We start from the raw sequence: 13,294 nt of genomic DNA, 5'->3' as shown, positions 1-13,294 counted from the left end.
TTTATAAAAAATGAATAAAGGAGCCAAATGATTGCCCGCCTACCAATTTCTCAACCACTTCAAAACAAAGTCATCAACCCTTGAATCCCATAATGATGCCCTTAATCATTATCGGAGGTTTCCTTAATAATGAGATATATTTTCTAATTAAATTTTAAGTAGAGGCATATCGAAGATTGCTAAGATTAAAATGATTGATAGAACCAAATCGGGACTTCCCTATTTTTACCTGGTTGATATCCTCCAGCTGCTCAACCTTCGTGCCTTTCGTTGGGTGTTTAATATGATTCAGAATGCTTTTTTTCTTCTTCTTCTTATCTTTAAAGATTCACCTTTCAAGGGCGCATAGGCAATGCTGCAACATTCTTCTCTTTAAAAAAAAAAAGTTGTTTATTAAAAAAAATCACAAAAAAATATTATCTATTCGCTTTATAACAATGGGATTTCATGCAACAAATGCCATTAGTAGGAAAAATTATCTGTTTATTAATTGAGTGTTTTAATCATTTATTTTCATAAAAATGTAGTTAACGTTTATTTTACACGTTAATCCTTTTATCAAGGGCAAATCAGACTCGCTGTCTTAAAAATTTAATACGCTAAACTAAAGAATCATTATTAAAACATCAATTAAATGTAATTTTTCGTATGTCAAAGATTATTATTCATAATTTATTGATTCTGGAAACTTATATAATAAGAAGCGCATTAGTTAATTGCATACTTCAGTTAATAAATAATTTGATAGTAAATTATTTGATGGATCTAATTGCAAATACTTAATATGAATGCAATAATATAGAATTTATATTGTTATTTATTCGTCCGTTGATTAACTTTCAAGATCAGTAAAAATACTATCCATTAATTTAACAAGATTTATTTTCCAACAAATAATTATTAAAAATAAAATAAAACGATTAATTTATAAATTTCTGTTTTATTTCTAGTCTTTTAGAATATGCCGAGCAATATATTTATGACCCTTTTAAAAATAGTTCCTTAAATAATTTTTGGGCTGCATTTATTATCAAACTTTAATGATACAACCATATATTAAAAATATAAATATAATTCAAAGAAATGAAAGTAAAAGTGAGTGAATTATAGTAATTCGTGTAATTATCGAATAAACGATAAAATTCTTAAATGTTGAACATTATTTGTTAAGTATATAATATATTAATATATTTTTGATATAGTATATTACTATCAACTAAATAGTTACACAGGGTAATCAAAATAATTGCATCAATTACAAATGGCTATAATTTCTTTGTAGATAATGTTGGGAAGAATAATTTTGAGCTCAAAAGTAGCTTGAATTATTATTATTATTATTGCGACCTTAATAATTGTTCTTCTTGAGTTTTCTTAGCAGCACAAGTTAGCAGTCATATGTTAGTCCATTTCATTTCACGCTGTGAATCAAGTTCGCAGATATTAAAGCACGTTTAATAGCCACATGCATGTTCTTTAAGTGGCTATTTAAATCTTCTAAAATTACTTTTTATATCTTCATTTTATTGTGGAATTATCGTGGATTCTGTCATAACACCTTAATTACGTGCAACAATAAGCAAATGTTTGAATTTTATTAACAAATAATTTTTAAGAAATAAAAAACACTATATGTTGCCAATCATGTAAACGGACCGGCAAAACTCTTTATAAAAATATTTCATATGATTCGTTGATGATGTTGTAAACTTTGCAGATATAGTGTTTTTTATTTCTTTCCCTAGCAACATAATGGAGGATATGTTGCCAATCATGTAAACGGACCGGCAAAACTCTTTATAAAAATATTTCATATGATTCGTTGATGATGTTGTAAACTTTGCAGATATAGTGTTTTTTATTTCTTTCCCTAGCAACATAATGGAGGATATGTTGCCAATCATGTAAACGGACCGGCAAAACTCTTTATAAAAATATTTCATATGATTCGTTGATGATGTTGTAAACTTTGCAGATATAGTGTTTTTTATTTCTTTCCCTAGCAACATAATGGAGGATATGTTGCCAATCATGTAAACGGACCGGCAAAACTCTTTATAAAAATTACTTCATATGATTCGTTGATCATGTTGTAAACTTTGCAGATATCATCCATTATGTTGCTAGGGCGGCTGCTTAGGTCGTCAACGAATCTTATGAAATAATTTTTGTAAAAAGTTTTTGCCGGTCCGTTTTTGCCGGCAACATACAATGTTTTCTGATTCTTAAAAAAATTATTTGTTAATAAAATTCAATAGATTTATGGTGGTAACGATAAGTGATGTTTGAGCTGAATTGTTTTTTGTTTCTTTTATTAAAAGCAAATTGATTTATACAACTAAATTAAAGAAAATAATAAGAAAATCATGATTCGGAAACAACTATTAATGATGCAATTAATTTATACAAATCTACACGCACAAAAATCGTTTTATAAAAGAAAATATACTATGCTAAAATTTCCCTCTGATGAAACTTCAAACTGTAATGGTACCGACAATTATTTAAGCCGGCCAAATTTTTCTAGGTATATTGTTTCCCTATTTTTCTAGGTTTCCATTGAGATTTTAATTAAAAAACATTAAAATATACTTCTCTTAAAGTATTTGAAAAATTACTTTATTATATGATAGGTTTTGGCAGTAGTGCTCTAAGTTTATGGGAAATGTAGGTTTATGATATTATTTATTTATCTTTCAGGATAGCAATAAGAGTTGCCATGAATAATGTGACATTGTTTTACAATTGTGAAGAGTATGCAAGCGTAGAAGTACGGAGAATTCCGAAGAAACTAGTTTTTGATACTGCGTCAACGTTGTATATCGGGCAAGCTGGTCCATTACTGTCTGGAAAATTTGAGGTAAATATTCTGTTTATATTTATGGCAAATTTTTAAATAAATTTTTAAACATATATTGAAATAAAACATCTAAACATAAAAGAAACATTACTAAAAAAAAATTGTCTCGCTTTTATATAACATATATTAAAATACTTTTTATTCCAGATTTTTTTTCTTATATTTGTTTTAATTTATTCTTTTAAACTTATTTCGTCATTTCATTATAGTTTAAATGCAGACAAAGGCATATTTATAAGATTATATTTTTAAAATCACGTCGATATAGTTTCTTAGTACTTTACGCTCATTGATTTTAGTTAAATCGAACTATCATCAAAAGTATTACAATGTGGAAAAACACATAACAGCTATTATTTTTGATTAAGCTGTTGAGTGGCGATTCAAAACAAGCTTATATATCTCTGGATAAGGGTTGGAAAAGAGAATACCGTTTTCTTTACGTTTAAATAAAAAGCTGTTAATCTTGGTCGGAAAGTTAAAATTAAGTAGTTCTTGGAATTAAAAAGATTTATAAATTGTGTGGCCGAACATTATAATGACTTCATTAGATAAAAAGTAAATTTTTAAAAAGTGCAAATTTGTAAAAATAATTTTTTTCGGGGTATTTTCAGAGATCCACTTAAGTACGTGTTATATAAAAAGGAATAATTGGTAGAAATTTCATATCGATATGTGCATTATTTTATTTAAAAAATGCGACTCATTAAAAAAAACACAAACCCCCATTTTTAAAATATTATTCTATGATTTGAAATGGTATTATAATGGTCGATTTTAAAAAAAAAAGTAGTGAAAATTCAATTTGAAAAAGAATGTCTTATGGTGCGTTAACACGATGCGAATTACTTCAAGCAGTACTTGTCTTTTAGTTGTTGTCCCAATATTATTCTAATGTGAACAGTTGAGACAACTTTGTTCTGTCAGAGCTATTCGCTATTGTTCTGTAGGGGTCATGTGATCTTCCTGAAATAGGCGTGGCCTACTTACTATTGCACCGCCGTAGTTGACCTCATGTAAACACTACTTTACTTTGTGGCGACTGATTTTTTAAAAAACATTGGAAATACAGTGTTTACGAGCATAACATTAATCAAAAAATGAATTCAGATTTAAGAACTGGGACAAGCCTATTCTACTACGGAAGTGCTGTCATAGAAGGATATTTTTAGAATAGGATTTCTTTTTTCTTGATTTATTTATCACATTTTTGGAACAGATTTCCGGATTATGACTAATAGAAAAGTGTATTTAGAATTTTCAGAAGTCCTGTTTTTTTTTAGCATTGTTTAATTTTTCAAAAAAAATTATACAGATAATCGATATGAAATTTTTATCTTTATTTCTTTGTATGTAGCATATCCTTAAGTTGAATTGCGAAAATTTCGCTCTAATTAAAGAAAAATAAATAATTGTTCAAGTTTAGATTTTTATAAATTTACACCAGTTCTAATTAAGTTATCATGATTTTCGACCGCTCTATTTATAAGTATTTTAAATACCACTAATTTTTTAGTTGCAATTTCTCCTCACAGATTTATAGTTATTCATAATAACATGAGAAATCGGAATTTTAAATCCTAAAGCTTATCCGGCAACATAGACAAGTATAAATTTAAACTTCTTTTTTGGATAATTAACTTTACACTTAATAAATCTGCTGCAATATATTTTCGTCCATCTCCAGGTACAATAAAAGGTAAAAACCGACCAAAAATGTCGGTCTGTTCATACTTTTCTCAATATAAATTTATTTACTTAATTAACTATAGAAATTTATTCAAATAGTTCATTGAAATCTTGAAACACATTTTTTTTTTGTTTGTTTGTTCAAAAGGGACCGATTCTTCTTATTCTTCAAAATTACCACTGATAATAGTTCATGTAACTTATATACTTAGTTTCAAAAAATAATTTCCATTTCACAATTCCTGAAAATCAGGTTTTGAAAAAGTTAAATGTTCGGAATTTCATTTGTATTCCGATTGCAGACCTGATACTACAGATCGTATTTCTAATAAGTTGATTCATATTTTGGATCGTTTCATAATTATTCCAAGATTTATTTCAGTGTTTCTATAATTACCTGTCATAGTTAACATTCTACTTGGAAATATCAAGAGAAAAAAAAAATTATATTCAATAATAATAGCCTGTCTGATTAATTTTTCTAACGATTACTTCGAAAGTACTTTACTACGTACTATAAATTAAGGCGCAATTATTCTTATTTATTAGTTTTCTTGCACTATATTCTTTTTTGAAGTTATTTATTACTATTGACAATCTCTTTTTAAATGTTATTGCCCTATTATTAAAGTCATTACTCTATTTGACTAGAAATTTATCATCTTAACTGCTCAAAGCTGTAATTAACTTAGCTATGAATTATACAATTACACCATTTGTATCTAGTAGTAACAGCTCTATCTCGCTACTTTTTATAAAAAATTGTAGTTTTTGTACATTTTTAAGAAGATAAACAGTATTAAATAATGATATAAATACTTGTATACATCCAATCAAGCTTTTTATTTTTTCGTTTATGAAATATATGGAGAGAAAATATTGTACTCGTCAAAAAAATTCGAACTCGAGATTTTGATGGATCTCCATGTTTTAAACCTCCTTGCATCCGAAAAGCACATTTTTTAAAAAATTATATCTATTTCTGGTAATGAGCAAGATATGTCAAAAATACTTTGAGCTAGATGGATTACATTTGAAAAATAGATGTAGTACCTAAATTATAGACTCCTATTAAATTTTGAATCCAATCCTCCAATGAATTGACCGTCTGTCGGTTTGTATAATCGTATGCATGTCAACATGATAATTCGAGCTTGAAAGTACATACATATATAAAATTTTGTTTGCGATCAAAATGGTTGTCCTGGATCAAATGCTTGTTTCAATCAATCGAGAAAAAGGACGCCGAAAATGCATATTCGGTTTTCTTTATTGCTCTACAGAGATAAAAATTACATTGAATAGAAATTAAAATCTGATCACGATCGTGTTTAGGACTCGCTCCATATTTACAGTTAGAGGCTGCAGTGGCATGGTGGTAAGGTCTTGGCCTCGGAACCGGAGGGTTTCAGGTTTATGACCTGATTCCACCCAAGAGCCATCATGTAAGCGGGCGGGTCTAGTATACGTTAAAACCGTCCGGGCCATACGCCCTCCCGCTGGTGTGGCGTGTTATGGAGAGGGGGGTGCCAGCTCAGATGCCGCCCTCGTCATCTGACCGCGGTTCAAAATGACGAGGTCCATTCCAAAATAACCCTAGTATTGCTTTAAAACGGGATGTTAATGTAACCAGATTTAGTTTTATAGAGGGAGAGAGAGGGGATAACATTTTAGAGAGCATGCAAAAAAAAAAAAAAAATGCTCCGATGAGACCACTCCAGTTGATAATTGAAAAAAAAATATTATCAGAAATAATGAAAATTTCTATGTTCTTTTTTTAAAATATATACTCAGTAACGAAGTATTTCTTAAGCGAAAATGAGTGAATGTGTACCGAATGATTTTTTTTTCTTTTCGTCCTTGTAATGTCAGTTTGGTAATTTAGGAACTATATGAATTAACTTTTCTTCGAAGCATACGATTTCTATTGATTTTTGCGTAAATGAAGATTGATTTGGTTTGAGATTTTATCACACAAGAACAATATGAAAGTCATAATGCTTGTAAATGAAGAACACAGAAAGAAAATATTGGAAGCTTTGCAAAATTCACCTGGTGATTCTGGTGAACGTTTGTGTTTTAAATCGGTTTCGATTCCCCGTCATTTCTTCTCCTCCCCCCCCCCCCAAAAAAAAAGAAAGGCACTATGGATAATGCAAGTCTGTAGTTCTGTGTGAATAAAATAACATAAAATCGCCATAAGCTAGATGAATAAAATTTTGTTCATAATTATTTATCGAATTTGTAACTCTAAACCATTTAGGAAGAAATTCGAGATCTTGGGGACAGCTTGTCCTTGAACATGATACTGCTAAATTATTAATTACATAGATGAATGAAATTTGGTATATAGTCATTATAACAAAATCATAGATTATTAATAATTTGAACATTTTAATATCCAAACTGCATGCTGCGTATTAGTAGGTATTCACCACAATTCGATAATAGCAATTATAGGAAAGCAGTTTGCAAAATAGATGAAATTTTGACATACAGTTTTAACACAAATCAAGATTTCATCCACTTAAAATGCAAATATGTATTACATTTTAGTCATTATTCACCAAAGATGAAGTTAATTTTAAATACTTTTACCGTAAGGCTTTTGAATGCGAGTCGGAAAAAATTTGGTTTTAAATTAAAACAGACATAATCATTTTCTATTTTAAGTTTCCACAAGAACAGTATTTCCATCAATATTGGTGTCTGTTTTCAGATACAGAAATCCTTCATGCTTTTGTGCATGTGTTAATCGGATTTGATTTCGCCAATGAAGGGAATAACGACTAACGGAGGACTATGCGTTTATTTCTTATTTCATATTGCACAGATTCGAATTAAATTGACCTTTTGCACTCGGAAAAGTAATTAGATGCATGATTATTAACAGAATATAAAAGCTCATTTCATTGTTAAGAGGTATAAAATACAAGGTATAATTGAATTTTTAAACCTCACCCTGCCTTTTTCTTTACAACTCTGTATGTATGTATGTATGTATGTATATATATATATATATATATATATATATATATATATATATATATATATATATATATATATAATATGTATGTAATGATATTTTAACTCTAATTTCAATTTAATTAATTTTCAAGATTTTATCATAATTTAGTCCATAGTAACTTCATTCTAAAATATTCTCTTATTTCGTGATCCAATTCCACTGTCTCTACTTAATTAATTCAAGAGAAGTTTTGTTAAATTGTTGAATCGGCTAAAATCTAACTTTCCCACACTGCGCGTGAAGAGATAAAATACCACTGATCAGGCAAATTCTTTTTTAAAATCTCCCTGTGTTTCACCTACCTTGTCCACACGTATAGCGAAAATCCCTATTGAAATGTCATAATACATTAGCACTATAAAGAAATATTTTCCCTATCAAAATCATAAGACCAGGGATAAAATGTCCAAGAGCTTTTTCCTCATATTCCTTTCTGTGTCATTCTGTGTGCTCATCGCTTGTACATATGCGTGCTTCTTCAAAATGAAATAAAACGACGTCACGAAATTAAAAGTATCTTCACTGTCTTCAAACTGCATTCTGCTTCACATTAAATAATGCTTATATATATATATAAAATATAATATAATATAATATTTAATGATGTTTTAAAATCTAATTTAAATTTAATTATTTTACTAATTTTTCGCTCAATTCAGCACATATTAACTTCATTCTAAAATATTATCTTATTTCCTGATCTCATTCCACTTTTTCTATTTAATTAATTCAACAGAAGCGCTCTGAAAATGCTTAAAGTTGCATTTTCACATACTCCGAGTGAAAGGATAAAAAATGGCAAGCCTAGCACATTCTTTTGAAAGATCCTTATGATTCCCTTGCCAGTGATCGACACGTGTAGGAAATCCTTATTAAAATCTCACAGTATATATTCACAGGGATAAGATTTTCATCAGTTTTTCCCTCATTTCGTGTTCTGCTCGTCGCTTCTGCTTGCACAAAAAAACCATACCTCTCAGGATGGAAATAAAACGAAGTTAAAAATTAAAAGTGTTTTTTCTGTTTTCAGCTACGACTCTGTTTCAAAAATTATGTGTTATATATGTAGCGCCTGTTATGTATAGTTCATTACGATCGGTTATTAATATGGATTATATTTCCGGAATGATTAATGCAGATTATATTTGAAATTAAAATTAGCGAAACTATATCAAGTTGACATATATTTTATTCCATCACAAGCAACTGATGTTGCCACCTTTAAAAAGACAAACTGGCAAAAACAAAGATAATAAAATAAAGATATAGCTGATACATATATAATGTATATAATTAGTTCTAGAAACTTTTCCGGTTTCAACTGGCTAACTAGTTTCAACTGGCGGCCATGTGTCACCTCTGGAGTGGAGGGTTAAAACAGTACATTTAAAAAACAAAATGAAAAACATTATCGGCGTAGAATATGTAAAAGAAAAATGCATCGAACAAAAAATTTAAATTACTGCACAATACTTCTCTGCGAAAAGATATGCCCCCCCCCAATAGATATGGGATTCTGAAAATATCTTTTTTCAAATTAACTTCGATTTCAATACCTAAGAGTATAGTTACAGATAAATTTAGTTTTTTTTTCCATGGAAATTTATAAATTCTTTACCAGACTAATTTTTTAAAAAAACTCACTGTCTTCTTTGTGATGCCCATAAGTGCTGAAAATGTTATTTTGCTTTGCTACTATTAGCCGATAAAATTACACTTGGGCTATTAAGCGCTCGAAATTTTTTTTATTCATTTATCAAAAATTTTAGCGAGCATGGTTTACATACTATTGAAATTTAGATAAATTAATTTTTAGATAAATCAATTTGTCATTAACACAATTAGCAGATAATGAGCATTGAAAAAAAGACAATATCCCAGGCAAAGAAAAAAAAGTTCTTAACGAAAAGTTCTTAATAAACGATTTCTGTAGTTAATTATTACAACGATGGATGTAAACTTGCAGGGGAAGGGATTTCCGATGAATTTGTCTAAACTTTTTGTTTTACACTTCTCCTATTTCTTACTGACACGTAGAAAGAAAAAAAAAATGGGGGGGGGGAACTAAAGGAAGAAGAGTATTCGTTATTAAATAAATTACAAGAAGAAAGCAAAATCAGATTCTTTGATGTTTTTGTTAATGTATTTTATCTTTCAAGACTCTGAGGACCTTTATAAGGGTTAATAGGCTAAATGATGTGGCCTTTAGAACATAGTCCATAATTATGCTAATTATATTAATTTTTATCTTCGTGCTATGCGACCAAAGCTAAAAGCAGTCACGATTCGCTCCACCAAAGCAATTAACATTCATGCAAAATTGAATTAATAATCAATCACCATTTCATATATGACGATAAAAGAAAAACTTACCTCAAGTTTTCTTTAAACTCTTTTTATTTCCTCTTTTGCATACATGTTCTTTGTCGTTGAAAGGCCAATACATAAGTTGATAGCAAGTACTAAGAAAATTTTCGATTTTTTTTGAGGCAATATAAAATGATTAATATGGTTTTGAAATGACTCTTAGGGTTATTTTCTTAAGACTCACACTACGTTCGACAGTTTTTAGCACATTTAAAGCAGAATGAAAATATAACCTATGACCTGAAGAGAATATAGCTAATAAATAATAGATTTTTTTGTCAATAATTTGTTTTAAAAAGAGTTTTTTTAAAGAAAAGGGCAAACATAAAAATACAAAGATTATTTATGTTGCACAAACCGATGAACAGGTTATTTCGCCATCCTACATTTTTTTCTTTTTTATTACTAATAATTTATTTAATTTAAAATACTTTTGATATTTAAAAATTATACTGCAAAAAATTAGAAATTAATTCAACAGATGATAGACATCTATCTCTTGACATATTTCTCTCCTTCAACAACTAGACAGATTTGGACTATTGTTTGAATTTCATTTTGTATAACCCGTTGGTGCACTTGCACAAGTAAGAGTAAAATGTCTTCAAAAATCATGAAATATTGGCGAAAAAGTCCCGTATTCTTGCTATTTGAGTTAGTTCCATTGGAAAAAGTAATAGACGTCATTTTTTTTATCCATGTTTTGAGACGTTAGTTTCGAAAATCGCGAATAAATCAGTGTGAATGTCTTTCCTTAGTATTAATGTGCACCATATGCCTTTTTGCAATAAATCGAGACCCCTCTTTGATCTTGCAATTTATATCCCCCTCCCCGCCCATCTACAGATTTCCTCCCAATCTACAGAAACGCGAATTCAAATTTTTCCGCTAGGTGGCATTGTAAGCGGCTTCTTTATTTATTGCAAACCGTTCTGTCATGCACCATTTTCACGCCTATTGTTCAAAATTTAAGCTGGAATTCGAAGGGATTTAAATGGGTATCTGTATGGGTATATAATAAAAGATAAACGGTGTTGAATTGCACATTCGTAAAAAATTGAAGTCGTTATGAAAATATATAAATCACCTTTTTGAAATTAATAAAATTTGAGATGAATTTTAATTTATTCTTTAGACATTATTTTTTAATTAATCCAAGCCATGCCCATTGAAGTGAAATGTGGTAGAGCTTCACTGGTCAGAGATTGAGAGTAAAAATAAATAAAATAAAAACGAAAGAATATCAAGCATTTTAAACAGCCTGATAGGGAAAATTCTTGCTCGAAAGTCATATTGGAACTAAAAATTAAAGAATTGTTTGCACAGGAGTTATAGATATTAGGTGTGGGAAACCTGCGATTCAAAAGTTAGTGTTTCTCTTTTAGTCTTGAATTTAAGTGATTAAAAACAAATTAATTTATGTTAAGATGTCAATAATCAAAATGATGACCTGTAGCTAATAGAAATGTCAAACTACTTTTAGATTATATTTATTTTTATAAAATGAAAGTAAAATAGAATAATTTTTACACTTACGTTAAGAAAATTTCTAATCATTCAAAATATAAAGCTGTCTACAAGATGAAGAAAGAAAAACATGATTTATGCATATCTATTACCTCTAACTATAAATCGAAATTTCTAATGTGCTGTTTCATATTAATAACATTTATTTTTCAAAATAATTTTTAGTGAAAAATTAAATCTTATCAGAGATATCAATCTGAAATTTTTAGCTAAAATTTAAAGAGCAAATTGTTTCATATCGCCAACTTCTTGTCTTCTTTTCAGAATTAAAAAAAAATACTTCAAGTGCATTCTTTTATCATTTAAATTAATTCAGCCAATTTCTTATTTTTCCATTCGGTGTTCTAGAAATGACAACAGGAGACTAGACAAATTAGTTGTGCGATTGCTTTTTTTTGAACAAAAAATCAAAGAAAAAAAAAACAGACAACACATATACTCACTTTTTTTTCTGCTGTGGGATATGTCGCGGAGCTGATCAACATTTTATGGAAAGTACGTCGCATCGGGCCGACCCTTTCCAAAAGCAATTTGCATGCATTTCAGTACCCCGCTAATCCACCATTTCATTTAATGTCAATTAACTCGGTCCACGTGCCGCAATGCTTAAGACTTTACGATTAGATTTTTCAGTTTTAATATTGTTTACTGAATATGGCAGCTTATTTCCTTCTGGCAGGGCTGCCAGTTTTGGCTAGATAGCCCAATATTTCGTGAATATTTAAGTTTGTTTTACTTTGAGATAATGATCATACATGAATTCAGCATGCAGGATGCTAAAAAAAACTTTAAACATATTTAGATTTATTTACTTATATAAATAAAAGAAAAATTATTCTTTAATTCTTTAAACAAATTATTCTTTTATTCCCTTTAAAGATGACAAAGGTAAATTCTTAATTTAACGGATTTAATGAATTAATAGTTTCCTAAATAATTAGAAGCTCATCATTCTGATTTGATAATTTTGTTTCATTTTTGGACCAATCAAAATTTGTAAAACTCTAATTATTTCTTTTTACTTAAGACTTTTAGAGAGCCCAGTGGAATCAGCCAGAGTCAGTCAGAATTAATCCAAATTAATTCTGCGATCATTCAGAGTTTTTTCTGGAACTAATAAGACTAGATAATACAGAAGTGAAATTAAACTCTTGCACGTTTCTCAGTTACATCGTTAAGGAAACCGGTAGTGAGTGTATCGACAAATTTGTAAAACTGATTAAGAAATTTTTTTTTCATGACGCACAAATGTGGGTCAGTTTTTTTCAAAAGTATCTAGAAGGTGTTTCTCTTATAAACCCTACCAGTTCTTTTCCCTTTTGTGGCATCAAGCCAAATCTGCTTAAACTCCTTTCATTTTTCCAAATTAATGTATTGGTAATTATAAGGTGACTTTGCATTTGTAAATGAGGTCGATATCATTACAATTAAACTTTCAGGTGATATCTTAAGACTACTGAAGATACATTATTTTGTATGCTTCTAATCATAATTATTCTGCGGAATAATAATGTTTTTAGATAAGTACTGTTCTAAGATATGAGTATTAAATTATTTAATATATATTCTAGTAAGATCATAAACTATCATTAAAGAAAAGTAAGCAAATATTATGAAAAAACATATAAAGATCTGAAATAAATGCAAAAGGTCTTGCAGTTTTACTAAATGGACAAATTGCCGATGCTTCGTATTAAAAAAAGAATATTTTTTAGTTTCCAAGGGCCAACGCTCATTGACATCTCTCTTATAAAGATTATTATCTGCATTGAATCTGTGGTCTTCATCACAATATCTGTGATTGAAAGGTTTAACTTTATCTT

The 13,294-nt window shown here is 29.0% G+C and overlaps 1 protein-coding gene across 5 annotated transcripts in view; it reads left to right on the top strand.

Moving 5' to 3' along the window:
• LOC129961458 (collagen alpha-1(XV) chain-like) overlaps window positions 1-13,294 on the top strand; it is a 320,304-nt gene that overhangs the window by 96,096 nt on the left and 210,914 nt on the right. For 4 of the 5 annotated variants that reach the window (XM_056075047.1, XM_056075032.1, XM_056074996.1 and 1 more), the window contains exon 6: window positions 2,701-2,860. In XM_056075047.1, coding sequence (XP_055931022.1) covers window positions 2,701-2,860 — 160 coding nt within the window. Of the gene's footprint in view, window positions 1-2,454; window positions 2,528-2,700; window positions 2,861-13,294 lie in introns of those variants that run through there. The other variant, XM_056075055.1, reaches the window with a different exon arrangement.

This window comes from Argiope bruennichi, chromosome 1 (assembly GCF_947563725.1).
Source record: "Argiope bruennichi chromosome 1, qqArgBrue1.1, whole genome shotgun sequence".
Lineage (NCBI taxonomy): Eukaryota > Metazoa > Arthropoda > Arachnida > Araneae > Araneidae > Argiope > Argiope bruennichi.
The sequence above is the reverse complement of the archived record's forward strand: the minus strand, read 5'-3'. Positions and strand labels throughout refer to the sequence as shown.